This window comes from Saccoglossus kowalevskii, chromosome 18, assembly GCF_978046115.1.
Source record: "Saccoglossus kowalevskii chromosome 18, keSacKowa6.1, whole genome shotgun sequence".
NCBI classification, from domain to species: domain Eukaryota; kingdom Metazoa; phylum Hemichordata; class Enteropneusta; family Harrimaniidae; genus Saccoglossus; species Saccoglossus kowalevskii.
This window is the reverse complement of record NC_140658.1, coordinates 11,085,476-11,099,777: the sequence shown is the minus strand read 5'-3', so window position 1 is coordinate 11,099,777 and position 14,302 is coordinate 11,085,476. Positions and strand designations below refer to the sequence as shown.

Below are 14,302 nucleotides of genomic sequence, written 5' to 3'. Positions count from 1 at the left end.
GGCGCTGCCATTTCAGTAAGCCAAGACAAAAGTAGTACTTGGCAAGGCTGTAATATTGTAATGAAAATAAGCAAGGGTTTCCAGTAAGACAATACGAGTGTGTTGATTATCACAGATTCTTTGGACATGAGTTTGTACATTTATAGGACCTTGATTTAATTCGACTTTTGGTCTCTGTATTATATTTTGAACATTATGACTGCATCCACGTGTGTGCAAGGATTCAATTTTCATATATATATATATTGAAATTTACGCTATACGGCTTGCCTTTATTGTGCTCCGTTATATTGCATTGATCTGACGTTGTGCCACCAGGTGGCAGATTTAAATACCATGCTAGCATGTAAGAATACATTCATATGGTGTCAGCAGTCAGCAATACGTACACTAATAACCTACTGAAAGGGCCTAACCGATACCCAACCCTCTCAAAACATCAACAGATATCTGACATCTCTCAATAATTCTGAGTGGCGATTCCTTCAATGACATCTCAGGAATCGAAGAAAGATTTGTCACATTAACAAATGTAACAATATTGCTCCAAATGCAGTTAAAGACCGTCACCCAGCAACGCAGACATATTCGGCGGCTTAGGTAGGAACATGTTAAAATGAGAGACAAATACTATAGATCTAATTCAATATCTCGAATAATATATTTATTTTGACAGAAACATGTTCCTATCAGATTACTATGCTAGCCAAATTTTAAATATAACTTCGCTCTAAATAATGTATATAATAAGACTACAAAGAAAAAAAGGTAATCAATCAGGTAATCAATTAGGAATCATCGTTAATACTGGCATCTGAAAAAAAGAAAATAATAAGATTAATGTACATTGTGTCTATTATCTTATTGATAAAGGACAACCCGCAACTAAAACACACATACAAATGAATTCTTAAAATGCAAAAAGTGAAAACAAGAACATCAATTAGATCAGGTTACCACAACCACATGGCTCATACATATGAAACGCCAAAATATATGGACTAGTAGGTTTAAAGTAAATATTCCTTTCTACTAAAAAAAGATATTGTCACTATTGAGATTGAGGTCAACAAGAAGTATCAAACATCAATGCAAAATGATACTAGTAGTTTTCAAGAAAAAAATCCAAAAATGACTAAAAATAAAGATGTGATGATATTCTCATAAAATTAGGGTCGCGTTTCTAGAAAAAAGCATGAACAAATAATCCAAATGTTGCTCATTTTGGACAACACAGTATTCCACAAATAACTGACTACCATAGGTTGTCCTCACAGCATCACATACTATTTTAGCATAGGTTACCGAACGAAATGTTGAGATACGATGGAATGTTTTTTCATCAGAACCAAATGTAAACTACTAAAAGGCGCATTTCCAAGATCGTTTTGTGGGAAAACTTTCTTCGTTAACCATATTTTTTCTTTTCTGAATTTTGAAATTGTGAATAACTCAACCTCTCTCGCTGAATTTCGCGGATTTATAAGAATTTGTTTAACTTACTCGCGATCTAACACTCTCCAGCTCTCGCCGGAGTCATTTACACTCGTTGTTAGGGTTCCATCGCGTTTCTGGAAATCATTACGCGGATCACCATCTGAATTACCAAGGAGACCACACACTTTACCACTATAGTCAGTATTGGATATAACAGCACTGAACGCATGCTTACGACCATCCCATAATATATCCATCAAGTAATGATTTACGGAAATGCTGACTGTTGAATCATCAGAGTCTATTCTTATGCTGCTTGGTTTTGCCACAAGTTTAGCAACCCAAAATGGCTTGTCATTTACCTAAAGAAAGAATAAGATTCATCAATTTCTTATTAAATTTGACAAAAAAAACACCTTTAAATACATTTCTTACAAATCGCTCACTTTATCGTTGAAACGTTTCTATGCTGTAAATTGGGGGGGTTGTTACACAGTAGATATTGGTTCAGTCAATATTCGTTAATCACTAAATTATACATTATTTTCATTCATTTACGTCATTATGACATCATAGAATCACTCGATGGCACGATTTATAACAACAAGTGTAATGATAAGATATTTCTAAATCAGTGGAAGACGTGGAGAAAATTCACTTTATTGTAAAATTATCTACGTGAGCCAAGTAATCGTTATTTTGCACTGGTCAAATGAAAAAAGCTTTACCAGAATATTGTTGTTCCTATCAACACTAACACGCTCCCCGTCCACAGTCACATTAAGAGTTACTGCTCTAGTTCTAATCTTTGAATCGACCATATCGCGTGGTTCAAATTCGGCGGTGATTTCAAACTTTGGATTTTCATGGCAGTGCTTAGCCAATGTGTACCAACACAGACCATGGAAGTTGTAGCTGCGGCCATCAAACGTTTTCATATGAGGATCTCCACGTGTACTGCCAGGGAAACAGGAAACATCATCTTAAAAACAAGAAAAACATCATATATTAATGTAGCTGATCAGTAGGAGAAACAGAGGATGACAGCATACTGTAGAAAAAGAAATTAAACAATGAAAATTATGATATCAAATATATGTTGTTTGTAGCGATGGACATTCTATCAACCTTATCAAGTGCGATGAGAAATAGTTATGGATAGGGGGTGCCTTTTCATAATTGATCTTGACATTTTAAATACATACATAAAACAAACAATGGCGCGCATCAAATATATAATCGAGAAGTTGAGTTGAGCTATATGAACACTGACAACTGTGACACAGCTACAATAAGTAGATATAATCATAATATGTCGTATATATGGGTGTAATGGTACACGTATGAATATATTTCCAGATTAATACCAACCTATCCCGTGTTGTTCCACGGTGCCTCCTTCTGTAGCTGACACCTCTGTAACACCACTGACATCAAACGGAGAAACGAAGTCTTTTGGTGGTGACCAATAAAGTATTGCAATTTTCTCATCGGATGACATTGTTTTTGTGCCTGTGACAACTGGTACAGCAGCTAGGTATACACTGTCGTCAATAGCATAGTGAATAAGCATTGGCAGAAACGGAGCTGTAGAATCGGCTCTCATGAAAGTTATCTTGTAGTTACAGTCTCCAAGTCTTTCATGTGAGACGACCACATTGTCTGAGGGGGTGACAAAAATACAAGTAAAGCTAAAAGAATATAAAACTTAACTGCATCACAATTTCATAAAAAACTGCATTTCTGATATTGAAATATTTCAGAATTAGTGAATAATCAAAGATGTCGTGAGATGGATTTAGACAGCACTATTAGTAGCTTGCGGAGATAACCTGCCAAAACAATCCTAAGCGTAATCTTTTTTGGCGAATACATGTCAGTTATAGCTTTATTAAACATTGTTCCCACTGTAACACCTAATTCCAGGGATTGTTAATCAAATAAAGGTATAGTTAAAGTATGTAAATTGCAAACCCTGACATCCCTGACCCGAAGCCTAGCCCATCTGAATTTTGCTAACTGCGTCTTTAAATTTTCTGAATAACATTCATGTAAATACAATACCATGCATTAAATTAAAGGGTTTAGATTACATATTATTGCATAAAATAAATTATAAATGAATTTCACAGAGTAATATTTACTTACATTTTGGAGATCGCGAAATACTTAAATTTTCATTTTCCTGAAGAAAAATAAAATAAAGTCACAATACTATGAATGAGTGTTACATAACTGTTTAATGTATTGCCTCTACGTGTATGATTATTAATTTGAGTGAGTAATTGATCAATCAAGTTCAATCAATATGCCCTAGAATTGTATTGGCTGTGTTAAAACTAATGTTTGCATATGAAATCATCTTTAATAATAACTTAAGTAAAGGTGTAGAAAATAGTTGAATAGAAAAACAAAAGTAAGTAAGCTCAGGCAAATTTCGAAAATGTAAACAGATAAAAAACGAGAGTCTTTTCGAGCAGACGTGTATATTACTATGACAAAGTTACCATCAAAAACGAACATCTTCATATTCAGGTTGTCGAGGTTGCATTGTTAGGTATAAAAACTAATGTGGCAGCTCAATACAACCTAGACATACTAATGTATAGACAGGCACGTTAGAAAAACGCGCCTCGCCATCCTATTTCGATACACTCTCCGCTCCGATACAATGCACTGACCTAAAGGGGCAGTTTGAATTAACGTGCAATTAATGAATGCGACTTCCAATAACTAGATGGAGTTTGAACTCCAAAACGGCGTCACGGACAACTTTTGGAATATATATTCTGCACACATATAAAGCCATGATATCATGGTCGGAACGACTTATACCAACTTATGTTTTTTTATCAGGACGAGTTATATCATATCAATCAGTTATTACAGGCATAATATGAACACATAAACAGACACAAAGTGAAATTCAAACTCAGCAAATGCGCATTATAAGCAGAAGCATTTTCCATTGAGCTACAATGAGATAACGTGCAACAAATGCGTAATTCTAGTGATTAGATGAACGTGCACAATTGGAGTCTCTGGCATCACAAACAACTTGTAGAATGCATTCTACACACATATAAACCATGGTATTATGGTCAGAACGAATTATCCAGTTATGTTTTGATTAAAGTGACAGATGGTGTAGAACATAATGTCATCATGGAAATAAAGACCCTTCAGTGGTATCATAGTTGTCGACCCAGGGCTGAGTAGTATGGAACCACACGAGAAATGCAAAAGCATTCTTTCCCCTGAGCTGGCCGTAAAAACATCCCAGGGGGGCAGTTGATACATAGCTGGGTAGGTAGGTGCCCCTGAGTGCTCAAAAGTGTGACCATTTCTTATACCTGGATAGTGGCAAAATATATACCCATATTTATACCATTACTGTCATCACTGTTTATTCCAGATAAAACAGTTATCGATATTTATACCTATCTTGACAAGAAATAAGACCGATACTCATACCTAAGATTCTAAGATCACACTCCACCTCTATATGACATCAGAGGTTGATATCACTCATAGCATGGTCAATGTTTGGTTTTGACTCCTTAATGAGTTGAATAACTGGACAACTTGCATGTTCATACACCCTCACTGATCAGCTATAATTCAAATTTGGGTTAGCTAGTTCACCTACTTACTGTGTTTATTCAGGCTTTAATTACTGAAACTATTTATTTTTTTACTGTGAGAACTATGTTGTACCTGACTGCCATCCTCGACATACACATCAAAGCATGCTATGTCAACTACATATCCAACTGAAACACCCTACAACAGCACCTTACAAGGTCATACAATTGTCATCACTGCTTCGACTCTGTGCAGTATGTGCGTATCTCCAATATTCTGCAAACACTTCTCACTTGAGACAGAGCTTTGCTTTTCAATTTACCAATTGTGACTACCTAACCGGCCAGAAGCTCTTACACATGAGTTGCAAATCACCTTGCCCAGGGTGGTGTACCTAACATCACCCAATTCTCCAGCCATAGCTTCTGAAGTTGAACTGTCACCACCACTGCAGTCGCAGGAATTCAAGATTGGTTAATTAAGTGTCTTGGACGATGAAGGAGCGATACTTTCATTTTTTTTAAGACACTGGAATGAGGGCACAACATTACTCATACCCTTGAACTATCAAATAATTCATATCAACAATTTTCACGAAACCATGGACATTAGTCATGCCAGACAGACCCTATGGTTACTGTATCTATTGTTCGCACCCCTTTGTTTATAAATAATTCATATTAAATTTCATTATCGTCATTTTATTTGACTTCATGCATCGTTCTATTTTTATGTAGTTTATCAATTGTTGCACACAATGTGCATCCTTTCGTGCACATCATTTAATTTGCATTTAATTTAATTTAATTTAATTTAATTTGTCGTTTAATTCGCATTCGTGATTCGCTTTATTATTTAGTGCAAAGAACTTGTATTTTGAGTACTTCAGATACATTTTGCAATATTGTCACATTTGTAGATTGTTTTGGTCTTTTTCTAATTTGAATTTTATTCTTGTTTTATCATTTGATTACCATCCATGCTATCATCTCACCATGATGGAATTAACTTTTGTTTGATTACTTGCATTTACTAACACTGTGATGCTCGACGTTCTCTGTGTAATTTGAAGGTTGTCACTGCAGCATCAAGTTATGCTTTGGTACCACGGTGTTCTTGCCGCAGTGTTGGTTTGAATTGTGACTCGTACTGTGGCAACAAGTCTTATAGCGCCTACTTGTAAGCTTGCCGCAGTGACCACCAAACTTGGGCACCAAGTCATGATGTAACTCAAACCTACGAATTGCATCATGGGGTTTATCGCTCGGGTGTGACGCTCCCCCATACCTTTCTACTGGCATCTCTGTCTGTGTCATTTATTTGGCTCTTACCCAACTTGATTTAACTAGTCCCTTTATTGTTAACTGTGTTAGATAGTTTATTCAATAGACGAATAACAAAATTAACTTTGAAATATAAATAGATATTTATTTACGATATGCATCTGAACATTTGTTTCAAACAATCCTATTTTCCTATTGAACTTATTTAAAACAAATGATTAAGTTATTGAAAATTACATTGGTTTATTTATTCCAGTTTTTAATCTGAGAAATGAAATAAACCTTTCAAGGTTACACACATTTTTGTACTAGGTTTCATAATCTAACATTATCGAGAAAGTTTCAATATTTATCTATATATTGTGCTTGACAAAGATTGACTTAGTGTATTGTGCAATGTGAATGTGGAATAGTTAATACATAAATAGGTTTCAGATCTTTTTGTCTCTTGAAAGAAACATTGAAATATCATTATGATAAACACTATTTTTTCTTTATATCTTGCATCAGTGTAAATAAGATAATTATCACATTGTGTTATATCTTTATAGTATTTATGGAGTCCATTACATTACGCTAGTCATTTTGGAAAGAACATATAAGTCGTGAATGTTTTACTCAGAAACAATTGTAATATTGAGGTAAAGACATCGGTAATTATCTGATTTGTATTTCTTAGTACGAGTATGTTTGTATGTAAGTTGTTAGTTTTAACAGCATTTCTGGTGATGTATTGAGTTCTGTGTTTAGCATTTTTATTAAAATGCTCCCATGAATGTAAATATAGGTATGAATGTGTTATCTACAGAAACAATGCAAAATGAAAGTAAAATTTAAATAATCACTACTCATTAAATTAGGAAGTGTGTAAAAGTATAAAATATCCCTACTGTAACATCACATGACGACAGTATACGACTGTTCATGTATGTGTGTGTAGGTATGTATTGTTTGTGTCAGCCTTAAGTACAAGAAAAGTTCAATAAAACGTTTTACAATTTATTAATTATGATTATTGTATCCATACCATATGCAATAACATGGGCAATAACAATTTGGAAAGCGGAAAAAAAATTATCACATGAAAACTTCTTTCAAGAATAGTAGATAAGTGATGTAGTAGGATCAGTACACCAAAGATACATTTTTCCCTGACTTTGGTGCCAAAATATGTGTCTACCCTTACCCTTAGTGAATGTAGCACATATACTCAATGAGGTCAATGTCACATTTCACAATTAATTCACGATTGAATGTGACATTTTTGGGATCATAATGAAGGTTGACAGGAGTTGGTATTTGATTCTGCATGTAACTTGTCTGACTGCGTCCATGATTCTCAAATCTCCATTTCACCTGGGTCTGCCCAAATCATTTTCATTAGATCAAACATATTTACGCTTTCTGTTTGTAAGCATCAACACTGAGAAAAACAAATTCGTGATTGGCGATATAAATTTTCATTTCTTATTTCAAATTAAAATTTACTATGTAGATCATAGTTTTATTAATACAACACATTCTAACTATAGTTAGTTTTAGTTTATATTGATTGTAATGCCACTCAATGTTAATAGTAAATCTTAAAACATAGAAACTTGATTAGTTTAGCCAAATTGCAGTGTAGATCCCTACCATACATTTGTATAGTTAGTTTTAGTTTATATTGATTGCAATGTCACTCAATGTTAATGGTAAATGTTAAAACATAGAAACTTGATTAGTTTAGCCAAATTGCAGTGTAGATCCCTGCCATACATTTGTATAGTTAGTTTTAGTTTATATTGATTGTAATGCCACTCAATGTTAATGGTAAATGCTAAAACCCAGAAACTTGATTAGTTTAGCCAAATTGTAGTGTAGATGCCTGCCATACATTTGTATAGTTAGTTTTAGTTTATATTGATTGTAATGTCACTCAATGTTAATGGTAAATGTTAAAACCAATAAACTTAATTAGTTTAGCCAAATTGCAGTGTAGATCCCTACCATACATTTGTATAGTTAGTTTTAGTTTATATTGATTGTAATGTCACTCAATGATAATGGTAAATGTTGAAACATAGAAACTTGATTAGTTTAGCCAAATTGCAATGTTGATCGCTGCTATACATTTGTACCTGTATTGTAGGACTTTGAAATGAATATAACAGAACATTAAAATTTCATTCCAGCAATTATTTTGAAAATGTAGTATCTGATGTATAAAAGTCATCAACCGAGTTTGCACTTCGATTACGTGTTGGTATGAATCACATACAATTACCGGTATACAATTGTTTAAACATTACTAACACAAATCATTGTATATTATGCTGCATTACACAGAATGAGCGTACGGCCTTGTTCCTAGCAAGTGAGGCAGGAAACGCGGACATCGTTAGATTGCTCATCAAATCAGACGCCAATCTAGGAGTCACCAGAGTAAGTAAAATATTTGGACTTTTCACCTTAGTTCAATATTTTACTCAACCACTAAAGTAGATTTGCCATTTAGTCAAACTGTGTTATTATCATGATATACACGTGTTCTATTGCCACATACAGTGCGTTGTTTATATCATTCTAATGTCGGCAATATGTTGACCCGGTTTTATTTTTGTCAGTGGTTGAAAAATGTTTTCATCAGCAACATGTTCACAGTATTCTACTACAAAACAGTGTACATTAAACATTTGTGATTTAAACACATCACTTTAATTTCTACTGAAACCAGACTTGAAACTTCTATAAACCTGTCATCCGTGTATATATTATGTACAAATATTTGCGCTGGAAGGAAATCATGAAGAGACTGTAAAAATACTCTGTGCTGCAATCGGGGCAAAATGGTGAGAACAATGTCATTGTTATGTAATCAACACTTCATACATATGATCAGTATCAAAATAATGTTTGTGTAATATTTCAGACATTTAATTTTAAACAGTGCATTTCAAACCCAGAAGCGGTGAATCTAATCTTTGCTAGACAATCAAATAAATATCGTGTTGAAAGTAGATATTATATAAAATTATCAATAAACATAATACACAGAATTGTAAAATCAGTGAGAGTAAGAACTAAAATGGTTTATGGGTGTTATGTTTCATCATTGACCTATTTTGTGTATCATTGTTTATTAGTCCCCGTTAGGACACAGTCCGAAAACGGGAACTTATGTTTTGTCCTCTGTGCATTCGTGCGTCTGTGCTGCCGTTCGTGCGTGCGTGCATCCGGACCTGTATCCTAGAAATGCCTGGTCCAATCACAATCAAACTATTATCGAATTATGAGGTAGTGATTTTTGCAATTACAATTTATTTTGAATATGTATGCATAAATGAATACATTTATCTGCTTAGTTACCTATTCCCATCATTCACTGTATGTCATACTCTAATACACATTTAACAATACATTTATCTGCTTAGTTACCTATTCCCATCATTCACTGTATGTCATACTCTAATATACATTTAACAATACATTTATCTGCTTAGTTACCTATCCCATCATTCACTGTATGTCATACTCTAATACACATTTAACAATACATTTATCTGCTTAGTTACCTATTCCCATCATTCACTGTATGTCATACTCTAATACACATTTAACAATACATTTATCTGCTTAGTTACCTATTCCCATCATTCACTGTATGTCATACTCTAATACACATTTAACAATACATTTATCTGCTTAGTTACCTATCCCCATCATTCACTGTATGTCATACTCTAATACACATTTAACAATACATTTATCTGCTTAGTTACCTATTCCCATCATTCACTGTATGTCATACTCTAATACACATTTAACAATACATTTATCTGCTTAGTTACCTATTCCCATCATTCACTGTATGTCATACTCAAATACACATTTAACAATACATTTATCTGCTTAGTTACCTATTCCCATCATTCACTGTATGTCATACTCTAATACACATTTAACAATACATTTGTATAATGATAACAATACATTGTGATTATTTACATAAGTTCATTTCAGTTATGTATTTCTACCAATGAAATATTCTAATAATGTACTTTATTTCATTCTTATGAAATGTATTACATTCCAGCATTAATTGATGTACATGTATTTTTCATGTCTGATTGTAGTTTTTATATGAAATGCAAAATAGGACATAATAGTAAAAGAATTCTCACAATGTAATTTTTGACGTTGCATTAAACACATTTTGACACTATTAAGTCAACAATTTAAGTTACAAAATACCACATGGGAAAAAACATCCTATGCATCACAATTTGAAGTGTGTAGCAATCAGTGTATAACCAGATATTTCCATCTACTGTGCATTGTAGCAATTATCCTGACCATTTGTCTGTTATCGCTATCACCAATACGTTTTCTTATGTGGGTGATAGTGATAACACTGAAATGAATGGTGTGGAGTTTGTAACAATACAAAAATGTACCGAATTTAATGAAAACAAGTTTATTTGCAGGAATTATTTCTTATTCACGTTGAAAAAACCATAGTCAAATTTACAAGTGTTTTGTAAATTTTTGTAAATTATTCTGTAATAAATATTTTACAGATAGAAAATTGTTGTAAACACTGACTAATTATACGTCAATCTATTTGTAGTATTAATAATACAGTTTATATGATCAATCATTTGACTAAAGAAATAAAATATAAAAAAATATTTCAAAACGTTTCTCAAGTTATGTTTAATGCATGTCTGTGTGTACGCTTTGAGCTATTACGGTGTAATAAAAGTGATTGTTATTGGAGTCAAGTGTTTATTTTTCCCTCTGTGTAAAATTACTTTATTGTGCAGTTTACAGATTGTTTAGCTTTGTGTCCACCATAATTTTGCAATCAGTTAACTTTATCTGCCCACAATTCTTTTACTAAAATGTCAATTCTTACAATGTTCTCTCACAATGCATTTCGCATATGTGCAGTAACATGCTCAGTGGCATAAAATTTGACTTCACCTTAAAAATTTAATATGACCGAAATTAGATTACCCGATACACATAAGAACCCTTCCGACAATGCATTGCACATTTCTGAAGTGACATGCTCAGTTGTGTGAAATTTGAATTTGACTTCAAATGACTTAATTTGTCTAGAAAAAAAAGTCTGATATTTGTTAAAATGAAAAACATAGAAACCTTTGCATATAAACCTCCCCAGAATGCATTGCATACCTGAGCAGTAACAAACGTTTCTAAAATGTGAATTTACTTGAGCTGCCATAAAAGGACAGAAATGTAAGGTGGGGGGAAGAATGGTCATCTTCCCACAATGCACTGTACATATGTGCAGTGACATGCTCAGAGGTGTAAAATTTAATCGGAATCTTGATAAGATGAGACACGTGAGAATCCTCGCTCAAGCCTCGTGCCACATATTAGCCTATTAGAGTTAAAATTGTATGGTTGTTAGACAAACGTTTTATCTGAAACGCAATGCATGAAGGCGTACTTCAATTACGTCTGCTGTGTGTCTTGTGACTTGTGTGTCTACCGGTTGTTTATTGCAAAGTATCTGTAACCTGTGGATCTAGGTAACTCTCAATTAAATACTTCAAAACAAGCTGCTTTTCGGGGAATATTGAAGGATGTTTACATCAATTTTGTAGGAATTTTAGCTGGTTAAAACTGTGTGTTTTATTTTCTGGGCAGAATTATGTTACATCCATTTGATTTCACTAATTAAAATAATATTTTTATTTTTGTAACTTTTTACTGAGAAATTCACCAAAACGTTAACAATATCGTCTATGGAATTCTAATTAGTGGTATGAGTCCCATAATTCATTGCACATATGTACAGTACATGCTCAGTAGTGTAAACATTTGCGTTTGGCGTCAACTAGTACTTAGAATTTGAAAATATCGGTACGTCAACCAGTCGCGTTTAGGGGCTGTGCACTATGCTAGCCACAAACAACACCATCCTCTTGAATAGGCGTCAATGACTACGGAGAATCTAAATTAGACTCTGATTTAGGCGTCGGGAAAGATTGAAATGTTCGAAAAAATGACGCCTAAATTAGAGATTTCACTGAAAATGGATTGACGAGTCCGACATAGTCGAATACGAAATTTGTACCAATGTTTGCCTCCCATGCAAGACCCTTTTTTAAGACACGGGAAAGTAAAAACATTTTTTTTTTGCCATGCTGGTCCTTGTCCTTATGCACCCATAATATTTACAGGTCGGCATCTCTCTGGAACACAGCTTTGTGTAGGACCGTGAATAAATTCAATGGTTTCCAAATAGTTTGCTGGCAACTAGCAAGAATCTTGACTCCCCAGAGGGTTTTTGAGTGAATACCCCATATGTTGTCATAGATTAATCAGACGATATTACGTCACGGGGCTACATTTTAATTGGCAGTCATAGCCGTTTGAGGGAGTTTTTATTTAGAACAATGGCGATGTACGCAGCCTTTGGGAGGCATGTATTAGTATACATTTACAAATACATTTTAATTAAAAGTACATAATATTAGGCAACTATAAAAATTCGCAACATTGACCTTTCCTTTAAGGTTAGCCCGAAACAATTTCAACTGGCACGAACTCAATTTGCCAGATACATGTACTGATCGTGCAACTGTGTCTAATCGTCGTCACACGCATCATACATACGTGTATAGGGAAGAAATGTGTTTACCAAGTACCTTCCATGGTATTAGGTTTTACAAAGGATTGTGCGGTAGGACATTAAACTGTAGAGGGCGTTTGAGGTGGAACTCAGTAGAGCCCTATGTTAAAATCTGCCTTTTTCCTCTCCTGTTTTCAAGTAACTTGTCTTTGTTCTGTTTTAAATTATGGTTATATTGTTGGACATTCCATTACTTTTACTGGGAAGATTGTTTTGAGAATTTTTGGCTGCAAGCTGTCTAACTGTCGGAACCATAGACATATGTATGTGTATACAATTTCTACTCATTCATTCATCCTAATTTATTCTATTTTTTTCCGTATCACAATTGAAAAAAAAGAACATGGATCTGCTGTCTACTAAAAAGTGTTGGTTGATTTTAGATCAGTTTCCGAAGATGTTTTAAGTAGAGGATTATCTATACAGGAAACGTTCCAGTAAGGAATTGTTAAAATTGTTTGATTGACATATTAAAATCCTTGAATAGAACATGTCTATAGTCACCAAAAACAGCGGTGCCATGTTTCTAAGCACTCAACGAACTCGAAACAAAAGAAGCCGTCCAATCCCTTGTGGTTCCAAGTGAAAAAAGGTCGTAGTCAAAACATTCAGCCCATTCATCTATAAGAGGCGCCCAGGGAACAAAGTTTTGGGACGTGAATCGTGAAAAACATGGCGATAAAGGTCAACACTAATGCTAATGCTGTTATGCTAATGGCGTTCACGATTTACAATAGTTCGAATTCCTTTTTTGAATTTCCTCAGTGATAGCTACGTAAATTGGGACCAAAACGTTATCACAAGATTCCAGGGACGTCAGTGACGACCATCAAAACGTAATGAAAGGCAAGTAAACACGGGAAACATAAACAATTGTTTCAAAACCTGGTATGAAATACGGAACTGAACCATTGTTTACTTTTGAGGGGGTGGAAACTACTCGCTTTTGAGGGTGTCATAATAAGCGAGGGTGAAAACCGTATTTATGCTAGGAAAAAGTGAAGATCATTTTATCATATACTTTAGCACAGCGTAATTTTTTGTTTAATTGTCTAACACTTTTAGGTTCATGTGCAACATGTTAGAGTGTACATACTTAAGTGGCCGTCCCTCAACAAATGTTTTAGCCCAGATATTTTTCGTGTCAAAATTCGTGTCCGAATTACTAAACGAAGTACAGGAAGGCGAAGCTGAAATATCCTAGAAGCAACACATACCAAATATTATATTTGGTATATTTTATTCGTCAATCGTCAAATCAAGTTATTCATATTTTAAGATTATAGTGTAATTAATGTTGGAAGAAAGTTATCTATAAATCCACAATGTAACTAGCTTCTTATGTGTTGGT

At 34.0% G+C, this 14,302-nt stretch overlaps 1 protein-coding gene across 1 annotated transcript; it reads right to left on the bottom strand.

The window, feature by feature from the left end:
- Positions 1–642: 642 nt before the first annotated feature.
- Positions 643–6,323, bottom strand: LOC146731545 (zonadhesin-like). Its single transcript, XM_085492917.1, has 5 exons — positions 6,200–6,323; positions 2,809–3,099; positions 2,166–2,419; positions 1,504–1,799; positions 643–814 (listed from the first exon to the last, which is right to left on the bottom strand). The coding sequence occupies exons 1-5, from the start codon at positions 6,321–6,323 to the stop codon at positions 802–804; spliced, it is 978 nt and encodes a 325-aa protein (XP_085349043.1). The 3' UTR covers positions 643–801.
- Positions 6,324–14,302: the final 7,979 nt, after the last annotated feature.